This window comes from Mytilus galloprovincialis, chromosome 4, assembly GCF_965363235.1.
Source record: "Mytilus galloprovincialis chromosome 4, xbMytGall1.hap1.1, whole genome shotgun sequence".
NCBI classification, from domain to species: Eukaryota; Metazoa; Mollusca; class Bivalvia; order Mytilida; family Mytilidae; genus Mytilus; species Mytilus galloprovincialis.
In genome coordinates this window covers 72216016-72230044 of record NC_134841.1, presented here as the reverse complement: position 1 = coordinate 72230044, position 14029 = coordinate 72216016, and the positions used below count along the sequence as shown (strand labels likewise).

Below are 14029 nucleotides of genomic sequence, written 5' to 3'. Positions count from 1 at the left end.
AAAATTGTACTTGATTACCATTACAGAAATACACATTTTATAACACTTTAAACCACAGATATAAATGTGCAGGAACAGATGTTTTTGCTCTTTAATAAACAAATAAATGTTAATACAAAGATAACACAATATTACTGCTTTATAGATAAGAATTTATTGTATACATTTAACACTTGTTATTCCTAAATGTATGGTTTTTTTTTTGGTTATGTTTTGGTGGGTTTTTTTTTTGGGGGGGGAGGTAAGTATCTAAATTTTCTATTATTGCATAGGCGGATCTAGGGGGTCCTGGGGGGCCAGGCCCTCCCTTTAGCAAACAAAATTTGGTTGATTATATAGGGAATCACTAAGAGGGCCCACCCTTATGAAAAGTTCTGGATCCGCCACTGGATTGATTGGATGTGAAATTTCTTTTGGTCAAATTGATGAAATTATCATTACGAACACAACTTAATAATGAGAATTATATATAAATATATAAAAAAAAGTATATTATCAATAAAACATTCATAGATTTAAATTTGTATACGATCCCATATACATGTTCTTACTTAACAAATAAACCCTCTAGCTGTTTAGGGGAAAATATATAGGTTTTTCAAACCGAATATAAAAATTGTCAAGGTTTTACAGATGAAATTCTTCGTGTTGCAATATTATAAATTAAATAATAATAGTTTGTTAAATAATTTCCTTTAAATAATATATCATCAACCTATAGTTTGTGCTTTAAAAAAAACAATTGAAACTTTAAAATGTGTCGTGTTTTGTATTAAACTTTTCAGTTAAAAGAGTCATGCAAGCAATATAAAATAAAGAAAAAATTCAAAGTATTTACTAACCGATATGACAATGAAATGATCAAAAGTATCCTGTTGTGAATTAGAAAGTGCTAACTTTGTCCTGGCCGAATCAATATCAACATCATAAATTGTTGATCTTGCAAAATCCATAATTGAATGTTTTTAATATACATCATACACTCCTATCAAAAATATTTTAACATACTGACAAGATAAAAATTCTGGATGTTGTTAAAAATCGTCTGCAGAAAGATTTTCTATTATCTTGGAACACCTCTGAACTTATCCAATACAATTCAATTGATAATTTTCAATCAGTTAACCTTTTGATATAAGAACTAAATTAGAATTGACATTGTTGAAAAAGTGTACTAATGACATCAATACGTGTTTTAGAATTAAAATTATTGTTATACTTTATGATTTTTTTGTCCAGTTGATGTCAAAACCTTTACGTGCAATCCGTTATAGACAGCTGATCTTTATTTAATGAAAAAGGTCAAGGACGTTAACGTCAGTGAATGGTAAAAAGCCGAGGACTTTCGATATTCTATTTATGAATGGGATTTCCCCAGTCAACAACTCATCATTCGGAGATAGATAAATATGTGAACACAAACAATGACAGTCACCTCCCAATATTTGTTAACATTCACTATCTGTTTTATACTGATAGGACTGTCAAATGGAGAGATACATCGAGCTAAAAGTCCACATATCAAATCTAACGGTAGAAACACGAGGACAACATCTGCCGAATCAAACGTGGCAAACAATTTCGAGGAAAGATCAAACAGTAACAGCAACATTATGGATGGGGAGCGAAATATGTCTGAAGTGTGGATTTTTTCAGTGTGTGGTTCGATAGCCGTTGGTCTCAGTGGCATTTTCCCTCTGTTGATTATCCCGATTGAAGCTGGACCTGCATTGAAACACGGAGGTAAGTTGCTCTCTCAGAGATATCAAATTACTAACAGATGCCAACAATCTGGAACATGGGGCGACTTATATAGAGTGAAATCATGTGGAAAATATCTTACTCTGCTTACATGTTTTTTATTGTACAAAGAATGAATAGAGAATGACAAATAAACATTTTTAATAACTATAATTGTTTTATACTAAACTTCAATACAACATAAGAGAAACCCTTTAAATTCTTAGATTAAAAAATTAAAAATTATTTTTTTCATACAGTTACATATATTATAAATACTTACTGACAGATAGGGTGAACAAGCTTCACGAAAACTCTCTGAGGCTTTTATTTTAGATCCCATAGTCATTTTGAAATTTTCCAATGACACTTATACAAATGTGTGAATAAACAAATGATAACACTTTTAATATCACCTTCAAAACATCAGCCCACTTAATTAACTTTCCCAAGTTACAGTTACATGATTTTAAAATGTAATTCCAAGGTCATCATTAGCATCCATGTGCATTAGTTGTGCAGAATGATCATCCCAATACACAGTTTGGCACACATCACAGAATATGATCTAATTAAGACAAGATGTACAAACATTGTGACTCTATTTTATGGCTTTGGCTTATATACTAGTTAGTCTGTGATTGCACTATTACTACACATACACTGCTTTGTTTTGTAAATATCAAGAAACTAAAGAAAGTACAAATTAAATGTTACTTTTTATTCTAAATTTATAAAAAAAAATCAGGTAGACAAGTATTTGACTTATATTGTTAAAAATGATGACCTTTGATTAGGTATATTACATTTGACAACTTCTGACTTCAGGCCATTTTTAAATTAATTTTTGTTTAATTTGAAAAAAAAATTAACACTTGATAATTCCTTAATAGTTTAAACATTGTTAAATAAAATCTCCAAAGATTCAGTCCAGTTTTTCAAAATTTTATTGGTATTATAAAATGAAAGCAGTGTATCACTGTGAAACCTTTACAATGTACTAGCAATAAGGTTATATTATAATATTAGACCTTCTAATATACCTTCTAATATAACCTCCTTGGTACTAGGAATTCATTTAGTCTCTGTTCAGGGTGGATCGAGCCATTTTCAAAAGGGTAAAGGGGGGTTCCAACCATATGTCCCCATTCAAATACATTGATCGTAAAAAAAAAAGGAGGGGATTCCAACCCCTAGACTCCCTCCCCCATCCTTTGCCCCCTGGATCGGGCACTGCTGTTTTATCCTTATTTGATTTTAACTGAAAATAATACTCCACAAAGTGATTTTAATATTTGATCTCTGTGAAATTTTATTCCTTCAAACAATCAAAACATGCCATGTTTTATCTTATCTTTATGTAGAATTTACTTAGATTTATATCCAAAAGTGTCTTCATATGACCTTTTGTCAAGAACTTAGGTACATGTACTAATTCTTTACTTTCATATAACCATGGCAATACTTATGTAATCAGAATAAGAAAAATGCAATTATAAAGACAAATTGATTTGAATATATATCTATTTCCTGGGGTGTGTAATCATCTCAGAAAAAGACATAACCTCTGTTTATCATTGCTGTAAACTGTAACCCATTAAATGGTTCATTGCAAAGGAATGATAGCAAAGTTAGTAGTCTACTCTTACTTTAAGTCAAGGTAGACTAATGTTATGATTATATAGAACATATTTGAGTGTACTGTATATTGCTATGGTGTTGCATAGTTACTAGATCCCTGCATTAAAGGTATAGGTTTTGCTTAACACTTTCACTTTACAATGTTTATAAGTAAGCAACTAAAAAACTGTAGAAGTTTATATTATATTTCATAGTTGTATAATTAAGCTACATTCAAATAGTTCCACAACTGTAATCTTTTAAAAACTTAAGTGTGTACTATTTGTCAAATTAATAGCAGATTAAGAACTTTTTGTAAATGGGGGCCCACTGACTGACCTAAGGAGGGTCCACTCCAGTCATGCTTCAGTGATTCCCTATATAAGCAACCAAATTTTTCCCACAAAAGGTGGGCCTGATTTTTATTCGGCTCAAGCTTTTTTTTCCTCATTTATTAGCACTGTTGTGGAATTATGTTTTTTTTTCTAGTCTAAAACATCCAAAGTAAAAGATTTGTTAGTCTATCTACAAGCTAAAATGTATATGAAAATAGTGATTTGAATTTTAACTTTGCATAATTAGATGTACCTAAAAGATTTATGTTTTTCATGTAAGGACAGAATTTTTTTCAGTAACATATTGGTTTGACAACATCAATCAATTCCAGAGTTTAGTACAAGTATCCACATGGCCCAAGTGGGAACTAAAGTCGATGATTCATATATTTTATTTGTCATTTGTTAAAGTATGCTGTCCAAATTTCAATGAGAAAACTTTAAAATATGTCATATGACAGTAATGTGCACCTGATTTTTTCAATGTGGATGCTTAAGAATAATATATCATATGATAGAAGTTTGCCCCTGATTGTCATATGTTTATGACTTTCTTGTAAAAATAAGAATTAATAGTGTGCAAAAACAAAACATGTAGACAATACTACTAGACATATATCATAATCAGATAAAACATTTTTTGTGGAATATCTGATCAATGCCATATATAAATACCTGTAAATGCAATCCTATTCCAATTCTTTACAGATTTTAATAATAAAAAAAGGTGTTGTGGGGTATAAGTCATAATTGAAACAACGACCCAACCACACAAATAACTAAAAATATCCACATGTCAACATACAGTCTTTAATGTTGTGATATTTGACTCTATACAACATTTGTACAATAAGTGAAGCTTTATTAAACTTGCCAGTGTATTTAAAAATTGAATTTTTGTCTAATTGATCATGGAAGAATTGTATTGACAATATAATACTTTTATTATAAAGTAAAGTGACTTTTAAGCCAGTCTAGTGAAAAATTAAAAATCAACAGACATTTATAACATATTGTAGACTTACAGATATATAAAGAGAAGATTCCACTTGCTGTACTTCACTGTGCAGAGTCATCATTAGATATATCACCAAATTACAAGGTCATTCCATTAATAAAAAGATAACTATCTCCCAGCAGGTGCTCTTTTATAAGCTGAACCAGCTACTAATCACATTAATTATTTAATGGAAAATTATGCTCACAAATTGATTAATTGGTTCTGTGTTTAACTTCTGTAAACTTTGGGTGGGTAGATTAAAAAAAAACCAGCCCAATGTCTGGATAGGATAATTTGTAACAGAAGATAGTTTGATGGTTTTTCCATAGTTTTTTTTTCTATGGAGACATTAATATTTGAGTACTTGTTTGTCACTCTGTTGGTGAGAAATCAATAGAATTATTTATGAACTTAAAAGGTAACATAATATACTTCCATGTTCAATATTGGCTGATGTGAATTGTTCCTTGTTGAATTGAACAAAGGCTAATATCTATAATTGAAATTATATTGCATGGTCTAGAATTCACCAATGATTTTATTGGCATGATATGATTATGTTTACTTTAATTTTAATTCATATACTAATGGATCACAGGAAACCTGGGGATAAATATAGAAATGGATTTCTGGTATTAAATATATTTATAGAAGAGACAAATGTTCTGTGTGTACTCATGACAATTACCGGTAAGGAATATTCATGACTTCAAGATGAATATTAAAATAAAGCGAATTCAGACAAAACTTTACATCGTACCCGTAGCCAGGGGGTTTCGGGCGGTTCGGACGAACCCCCCCTTGAAAACAAATAAGCACTGTTAAAGTCAACGTTCAGTTCGAATTGTGACTGTTAAAGTCGAGTTTGTGAGTCCAAATAAACCCCCCTTGGAAATTCCTTGCTACGGACCTGTACATTGTTTGCATAACCAAAAAACATAGTGTCTAGGAAAGATGAGAATGTTTCTATTGCTGAGCAAACTAAATATATATTTTCCACATCGTCGCAACAAAAATGTTTTATGATAGTACTTTTAGAAGATGGGCATCATGATTTCAAGTCTGTGTATCCATAGATCTGTCTGTCTGTCCTGAATCTGGTAAATGTTTTGGTTTAAGGTAGATTAAAGTTTTCTTTTAGGCTAGTGTGTGGTCACACCACAATTGAACCTTAGACTAAAGTGCACATGTTCATTATGAAGTGAAATGCCAAAGTTTTGTTATTTAAAAGTAGTTTGTGGTCACATCAACTTGAAATGAAGTACATGTACATAAAATTTATATCAATTGAACTGTTATATATATGCTAAATAGGGTTTTGATCAATATTTCATGATTCATAAGAATCATTAAATATGGAAATTTGCTAGTTCTCTACTAGAGAAACATGAAAACATATTCTTTTTTTTAAAATAAAATTATATGATTGAATATTTAAAGCCATTTCAATTGATATTTGATAGTGTACGTGTCTTTCTATGTTGTGATGTTACACTATTGTTTCTGGTTAGGGTGAAGGTTGGCGCCTATTAAAATGTTTAATCCTGCTGCATTTGTTTGCACCTAACCTAAGTCAGGAACGTGATGTTCAGTGGTTGTAGTTTGTTGATGTGTTTCATAAGTGTTCCTCGTTTTTTTTTTATACAAACTAGACTGTTGCTTTTTCTGTTTGAAAGGTTTTACACAAGTAATTTTTGGGGGCTTTTATAGCTTGCTGTTCAGTGTGAGCCAAGGATCTGTGTTGAAGGCCATACTTTGACCTATAATAGGTTACATTTAAAAATTGTGATTTGTATTGAGAGTTGTCTCATTTACACTCATACCACATCTTCTTTTATCTATGAAAGTAAATGTGGGGTATATATCAGTGAGACAGCAATCCAGCAACTCTTTTCAAAAACACCTATAGGTCAACATACAGCTTTATTACTAAATACCATCAAAAGAAAGAACAAACACATTTACATAAAAGACTTTATACATATAATTATATCAAGTTGATTGACCCAACCTGAGAAAATGGAAAGTCAAGGTAAATGAGGATAAAAGATAGATGATAATATTACTATACAAACTATCTTGTGGACCTTTGATAAAGATATGGTGATTTTGATATGTTCTGAATTTTAAGCTTATCTGGTTAAAAGGGTCAAATAAGAATTTATTATGAGACAACTGTTAAACATTGTAACTGTAGGGCCTTCAATGATGAGCAAAACACATACCTCATAGTTTATTAAGGCCACTGAAGGTAAAACAATTCAAAGGGACAACTAACAGCTTGATTTAAGGAAACCACTTGAAATGATGAAGTGCTTATTGCACACTACTATGACAACCACTTGATTACTTGCTCATAGCCAGGGAAAGGGACATAAGTATGTGACAGGGTTATTTATTTCAGCCTTTCCTTTAACTTAGGACAGTGGTGCAATAACAAAACACACAATTTTCACCAAAGTGCATTTTAGTATAATTTTATTTCTTAGTACTGGTAGACAATGCATACTTTCGTCGCCTTTTAGGTTCAAATTATTTTTACGAATCCCTATTGAAAAAAAAATATATTATTAATACATTTGAGATCAAGATTGAAGTTTGTCTGTGAAAGTCAAGTGTGATGACCCCAAAATAACCACCCTCATAGACATCCAGACTATAGAGCCTGATGCACATGTATAAAAATGTTCACACAATAAAACAATTCAGAAAAAAACTTGTATCATGGAAAGCTACTATATGTATTTAGATGAACATTCTGTGCAGATGTCATTCAAAAAGGTCGCAGACTTCAAACTGAACTTAGAATGGATATTGAATCTCTGGCCGGATATATTGAAACATATGCAATTAGATACCTAAGAAATCAGCTTATTCTGAAATACTTATAAGGTACAATACGCTTTGCTTAGATACAAATCTGTGTGTTACGTAACCTCTTTTTATACTATAGGGAAAAGGAAATGAATAATATAATCACACTTATATCATGTATACATTATCTGTAGGATCTGCTTGAACTTGATAGCAATACATTTGTAGTATCAGTTTTATAAAAACAGTTATATAAAGTATAATCACAAATAGTGTCATATATATAGTTTTATATAGAAAAGTCTTAAAACTTAAACCAAAAAGCTTTGCCTTAAGTTTAAACCTAAAAACTTTGCAGTCATGGCGATAGCGACAAATCTAAATCTTTAGTATATATGTGTGTGTATTTTGTTGTGTTTTTCGAACATCTGCTGTATTAATTGAAGTATCGATAACCCCTGATTCTTGATCAGTTTTAATCTGTAGTTTATATTTTGCACATGTACATGTTTCACTGAACTCAATCAGATTAACACATAGGCAGTCATTATGCTACAGAGAACCTTGTATTCCAGCTTAACTTCTCCAATAGAACATGGAAGTATTATATTTTACTTCCATGATTAGAATATATTTTCTGCTTCCTTATCATGCTTATGTCATACAAAATATGTCACAATTAACGTATTTGATATGATTGATGCTTTTATGTATATGACTATGGAACAAAAAAGATTATGTTATATGTTTCAGTCTTAGTTGCAAGTATATGTCAGAACATTTAATTTACTGGTAACAAGTTTTGTTTTTCTTTCAGCTATAATGTAAATATTTATGTTATAAAAAGTTACAAAGTAAGAAATTATGTAATGCAATATATGTATATATAGAGATTTCCTGCAAGATTTACAATAATAATTGATTAACAGGCAAATAAAAAGTTTACAGACAAAACCAACCCATTTACATAATATCTAATGTGCAAGTTTAATTAACATTAAGGAAGGACTTTGTAATATATTTGTTTTACAAAATAAATCAACCTAGAAACAAACATAATTTGTTATCAGGGGTGGTTTCCCTTGTTTGTTTGTTATTTTTGTTATTTTTTTTATATTCTGTTTACTAGAAAAAGGGGTGGGGTGTAAAGAAAAAAAGTCTTTTCTTGTACAACTAAAAGTATATGTTTTTTCATATAAATTAGGGGAAAACACAAATATCCTTCATATTGCTTTGTAATAAAAAAAAAAAAAGTCATATTTTGTGCTGTTGTTTTGTATGGTCGAGTGAAGGTACACCCTTGTTTCACTTTCAATGTTGACATTTTTTTCCTTTAATTACTAGCACTTGTCCTGAATAGTTTGAATTATTTGCCACTGGATGTTGAGCAACCAACAATCAATCAATCTTTACTAGCTGAACTCGCCTAGTTCATGTGCAATCCATCTCTAGCTAAGAGGTTTGGTTGATTAGTTCACATGAATACGGATTTAATGAGGTCTATTTATTGACTTGCAAGTGATAAATTCATTAGCAATGTTTCTATGCCTGTACTGACAAAACTGAATCAAAGTGGTTGCTAAAAACCAATTTTTATTTAGATATTTCACTTTCATTAATAATTGAACCCAAAAAAAATCAAAATTTATGTTTTTATATATTTCGTAGCTAAGTGCCCCTGTAAGAGTGACTTTAAGCGCTTATATAATTTGACACAAATTCAAATGGGTAAATAGCAGAGTTCCTTACACACTTGTAGTATTTGATTCTAATTAACTTATTAACACTTGACAGCAATTACAGTTATTGACCCCCTGACCGTAAAACAAACATAGATCATTTACAAAAGTTAAAGTTACTGATGTACGCAAAAAATTTCAGGGAATTTTTTTCTGGAGTTTCTTTCATCCTTTAGAATAAGCGAAAATAAACACCTGTGAAAAATAACCTGCTATACAGTATTTTTTTTTTTTATCCAATTAAGTTTATAGAAAACTGTTCTTGGTGACGTTGCAATGAAACAATGTGATTTGCAAGTCAGATCTCCAAACCCTTGCAAATTCTTCTCAGGAATCCTTCTCAATGTCATTCAGTGGTTGTTCTTCTTTACTGTTTATCTTATTTGTTTTTCATTTGTTGTTTTGTACAATCAGACTGTAAGTATTTTTACATTTGTCATTTGGAGGCCTTTTATAGCTTGCTATGAGGTATGGGTTTTACTCTCTGTTGAAGGCTGTACGATGACCTATAGTTGTTTACTTTATTGTCATTTGGTCTTTGATGGAGATTTGCATTGATCACTCTCATGCTGCATCTTGTTCTTATTTTTATAATGTATGTTACACGTTAGAAAAATAATGCAGTCTTTACTAGACAAAACAAAGAAACACAAAATAAATAAAATGATATTTTCCCTCAATGAACTACTGACTTAACAAACAACATTGCTACAGATTATTATACATATTAGGTATTTCTTTACAATTTCCATTTATTCATTATTTTCTTTAATTTAGCCTCATTTTTTGAGAATTGACTTTTTCCTTTGATATCTTGATTAAGTCTTACCTGAGCTTTGCTATGGGATATATCCTTCAGACAAGATTTGATTTCAAATCTGTATGCTTTAGCTATCATTATTTGCATTTGGCCAATAGAGTTGCTTAATTCCTTTCTATTAGCTCCGTTCAGTTCATTTTGTTTCAACAAGATTTATTGAAGAAAAAAACCTATTTCTGTTAAGAAACTGTCAGCGCTTTTTGCTGTAAACAGAATTGTTTACAAGTTCTTATCTTGAAAAGACATGGTCGTCTTTAAAATGTTCCATTCATTGCATTATCTGAAAACAGATTTAATTTGCAAGATCTGACTTGTAATTTATCGTAATTTGCTGAAAGAAAGCTATCTTCTTGAAAATTTCCATTCAGTGCATTTTTACTGCAAAGAGATTTATTTGGTAGTTCAGAATGGAATTATTGAATATCTAACTCAGTGATGGATGAAGGCTTTGGAAATCATCAGATATATTGAAGGGAGTCTGTGCCGGAATCTATCTCAATTTATTTTATAAGTCATTGCAATAATAGGATGCATTCCATCAGAATCTTATATTGTCAGAAAACAGGCTTTTGAATAAATTACTCTAAATAAGTATGATAAAACATTAATTTAGGGATTATTATTGATTGTTTACTTTTATGAGAAACTGATCTATTTCACAAACTGTTACCACTATTTACCTAGATATGTTTTCTGATCAATACCCTGGGAAAAAATGTGACAGAGATTGAGAACATTCTCAAATTGATTTCTGGTTATCTATCCATAAATATTTCACAGCATCTGTAGTTAGGAGTAACCAGATTCATTGATTTGACTCAGGTGTGGTTTCAGAGAGTACCGTAGTAGGAAAAGATTGATGGTTCTATACATATCCAAATTGTTGTTGACCCTTTGTAATTTTCGCGCAGTTTGCAAAAAATGATGTTTTTATCAAAATTACATTAACCTTATAAACCCAATGGGTAAAATATTGAATTTTAACTTTAGTTAACTTTATTTACCATAAGTCCTTCTTAAGAAATCCTGTTGCAGCATCTTGTATATTTCCCCTACCTTAAATTAAATATCATGTAAAAAATGAAATGTATCAACTCTTTCTTTTAATGAAAATAATCTCTCTCCATAATTCACAACAAGTATTGGATGCAAATCTTAAATCTAGCTTTATACTTGTCAAGGACTTGCATACAATATCTATATACCACAATAAACAACCTCAAAAAGTTTTCCTTTGCCTGGGTTTTCCTTGCCATGAACACTTCCAATTAAAAGTTTTTGTGATGAAGTAAATGCTAGCGAATAAGGATAAATAATACCAAGGTCACGAGTATCAATGTATACTAGAAAACATCCATTGCAGTCTAAGACATGAAGAGCATGATTGTTGCCATCGGTTACAAGAATTTTGTCTTTTGGGGTTGTTGCTATGCCTACTGGTGTAAAGTTTACTTTGTTGCTAGGGTGACCTGTGTAAATTGATTGTTTGTTTCCATCTTCACTAAGAACTACAACTCTTCCTGTGTCATCTTTCGATAACTGGTCAATAACAAAAATATTTCCATTTGAAGTTGATGTTATGCTCCTTGGATATGTGAACAAATTCTTTTCATTATCACTTTCATGTACTGCAAGGTGTTTTCCCTTTCGGTCCATCACAATTACTACTCTTTTCCCATATGCTGGAAACACGGATCCTTTATTATCCCTAGCTCCAACTATTACTTTCCTATTATCTTTCGTCACGTGAACAGCTCTTACATGTAGATTTCTAACTCTATATTTTGAATTCCCAATTTTCCCCAAATTTCTTGATATTTGCATTAGTGATGATTCATATGGGCATATAAGAAGATTGCCTGTAGAAAAAGAGGCAATCCCAAATATTCTTATATCATATTTTGATTCAACTAATATGTTTTGTTCATCTATTTTGACTTTTTGGAGCATTGCTGATGTATTATCTCCAATCCACAAGAGGTCATAAGAATCAGATGAAATATAATGAATATTTGCTAAATCTGTTGTAAATTGCTTTGCCACTATGAATTCAGCTGATCCAATTTCACACTTAGGGATGGAGCTAAAATTCTGGTGATGTTTTAGCTCGCATTTCTTTACTAAATTTTTGTAACTTTCTTGTTGTGTTAAAATATCCATTTTTTCAGCATCCTCCAAAAAAGTTGCAAAATCAGTAGACTTAATAAGATTTTCAAATTTCATATTTAGGCGATGTAACAACTTCCTGTCCTCCTCAATCATTTTCTGTTTTTCCCGAAATGCTTTAATCACATTTTTCCATTTATAATTTATGAAATTAAGTTCAGCTTTAAAAGAATCAGTGTTTATAATGGACTTTATTTTTGCAGCTTTTTTCCTTGCCAAAATTTCTTTCCTCATCTTATAATAATTTGAAGTTTCAACTTTTCTTTTCTGATAAATCTCTTCTTTGGCCTCTTTTATGTACTTCAAATTTTTAAATGCTCTGTCTTTCTGGTAAATCATTATATCCAATTTTCTATTATATTCTTCTTTTTGTATAATACTGTGTCTTTTATGGTTTGCATTTAAGTTTTCTTCTATACATTTTAAGCAGAGTAGCTTTTTGCAGGTTCTACAAAATGATGACACTTTTTCTCCGTGTTGGGAGCATTCTGTTACTGGAAAATCTGAAGAATTTTGTGAATTAGCCTTTTTCAGAGAACCAATCAGGCGAATATCTACAGAAAAATGGTCAAATGGATGTTTTTCATTTCGGCACTTTGTACAAATTAAAATATCGCAGTCAATACACTTCCATTTGATTTCTTTTGCATCACACAAGTTACAACAAACTGAAACTTGTATCCTTTTCTGACCAGTAAGTGGTCTGATATCCTCCATGATGAATAAAGAAAGATACGATACGGCTCATCAAATATATCTTATAAAATTGTTATTAGAATTGACATAAAGCGTGTCCTTTGTAATCTAACATTACACTTTTGAAATTATTTATTTGACCTCTTTGTACTATGTAGAAAACAAATTAAAGTATGAAGTTTTTGTTCAAATAATTTAAAGAGAATAATAGCTGTAAATTTTCAAGTCTTTTAATGATAGGAACAAGGCCAAGATCAAAATGTTTAATATGGTATACATTGTACTGGTATAATTATTAGAAGTTTTTCAGAATAATATAGTCATTGAAATTCCTTACAACTGTTACAGGATATTTTTAAACTATTGAGACTTAGAACTGTGTTTGAATAGAAATAACTTTATAATTTCAAATTTACTGTGCAGTTTTAAACATAAAATATGTCACAACATTAGGCCACAAAACTCAACCTTACAAACAGGATTGTAAATATTAACTTTTCCATAATAAAAACATATACATTTATAGCTCACTCATAAAACAAATATTTTTCAAATATATTAACCTATTTTCTATTGAAGAGGGTCAGGATGGGGATGTGGATCCTTCGTTTCTGTATTCTGTAAATTTTACTTATTATGCCCCACCTACGATAGTCCGTCTGTCTGTCCGTTCGTCCGTTCGTCCGTCTGTCTGTCCGTTCGTTTGTCTGTCTGTTCGTCCGTCTGTCCCGCTTCAGGTTAAAGTTTTTGGTCAAGGTAGTTTTTGATGAAGTTGAAGTCCAATCAACTTGAAACATAGTACATATGTTCCTTATGATATCATCTTTCTAATTTTAATGCCTGATTATATTTTTTGTCCAATTTCATGGTCCATTGAACATGGAAAATGATAGTGCGAGTGGGGCATTCATGTACTTTGGACACATTCTTGTTTTCTCTATTCTTTTTTTTGATTTTGTTCATTTTTCTGTAATCATGGCCCATTATTCTCCATTCTGTATAAACCCAATCCACACCTTCATAGAAATGACTGACAGTGAATGATGAATTGATTGATTGATTGATTGGGGTTCAATGCCACTTTCAGCACTTTAAAGCT

General features: G+C 30.8%; 2 protein-coding genes across 6 annotated transcripts in view; one reads left to right on the top strand and one right to left on the bottom strand.

Annotated features, from left to right (window-relative positions):
* LOC143072881 (uncharacterized) overlaps positions 1 to 10220 on the bottom strand; it is a 29409-nt gene extending 19189 nt beyond the window's left edge. The window contains exon 1 of one of the 5 annotated variants that reach the window (XM_076248015.1): positions 10078 to 10220. In XM_076248015.1, coding sequence (XP_076104130.1) covers positions 10078 to 10155 — 78 coding nt within the window. In that variant the 5' untranslated portion in view covers positions 10156 to 10220. Of the gene's footprint in view, positions 1 to 842; positions 1033 to 1219; positions 1312 to 2023; positions 2296 to 4720; positions 4874 to 10077 lie in introns of those variants that run through there. The other 4 variants (XM_076248017.1, XM_076248016.1, XM_076248018.1 and 1 more) reach the window with 4 other exon arrangements.
* The window catches only part of LOC143072882 (zinc transporter ZIP13-like), a 32174-nt gene continuing 19477 nt past the window's right edge, over positions 1333 to 14029 (top strand). Inside the window, exon 1 of the mRNA XM_076248019.1 lies at positions 1333 to 1743. Within this exon, the coding sequence (XP_076104134.1) occupies positions 1425 to 1743 (319 nt within the window). The 5' untranslated portion in view covers positions 1333 to 1424. The remainder of the gene's footprint in view (positions 1744 to 14029) is intronic.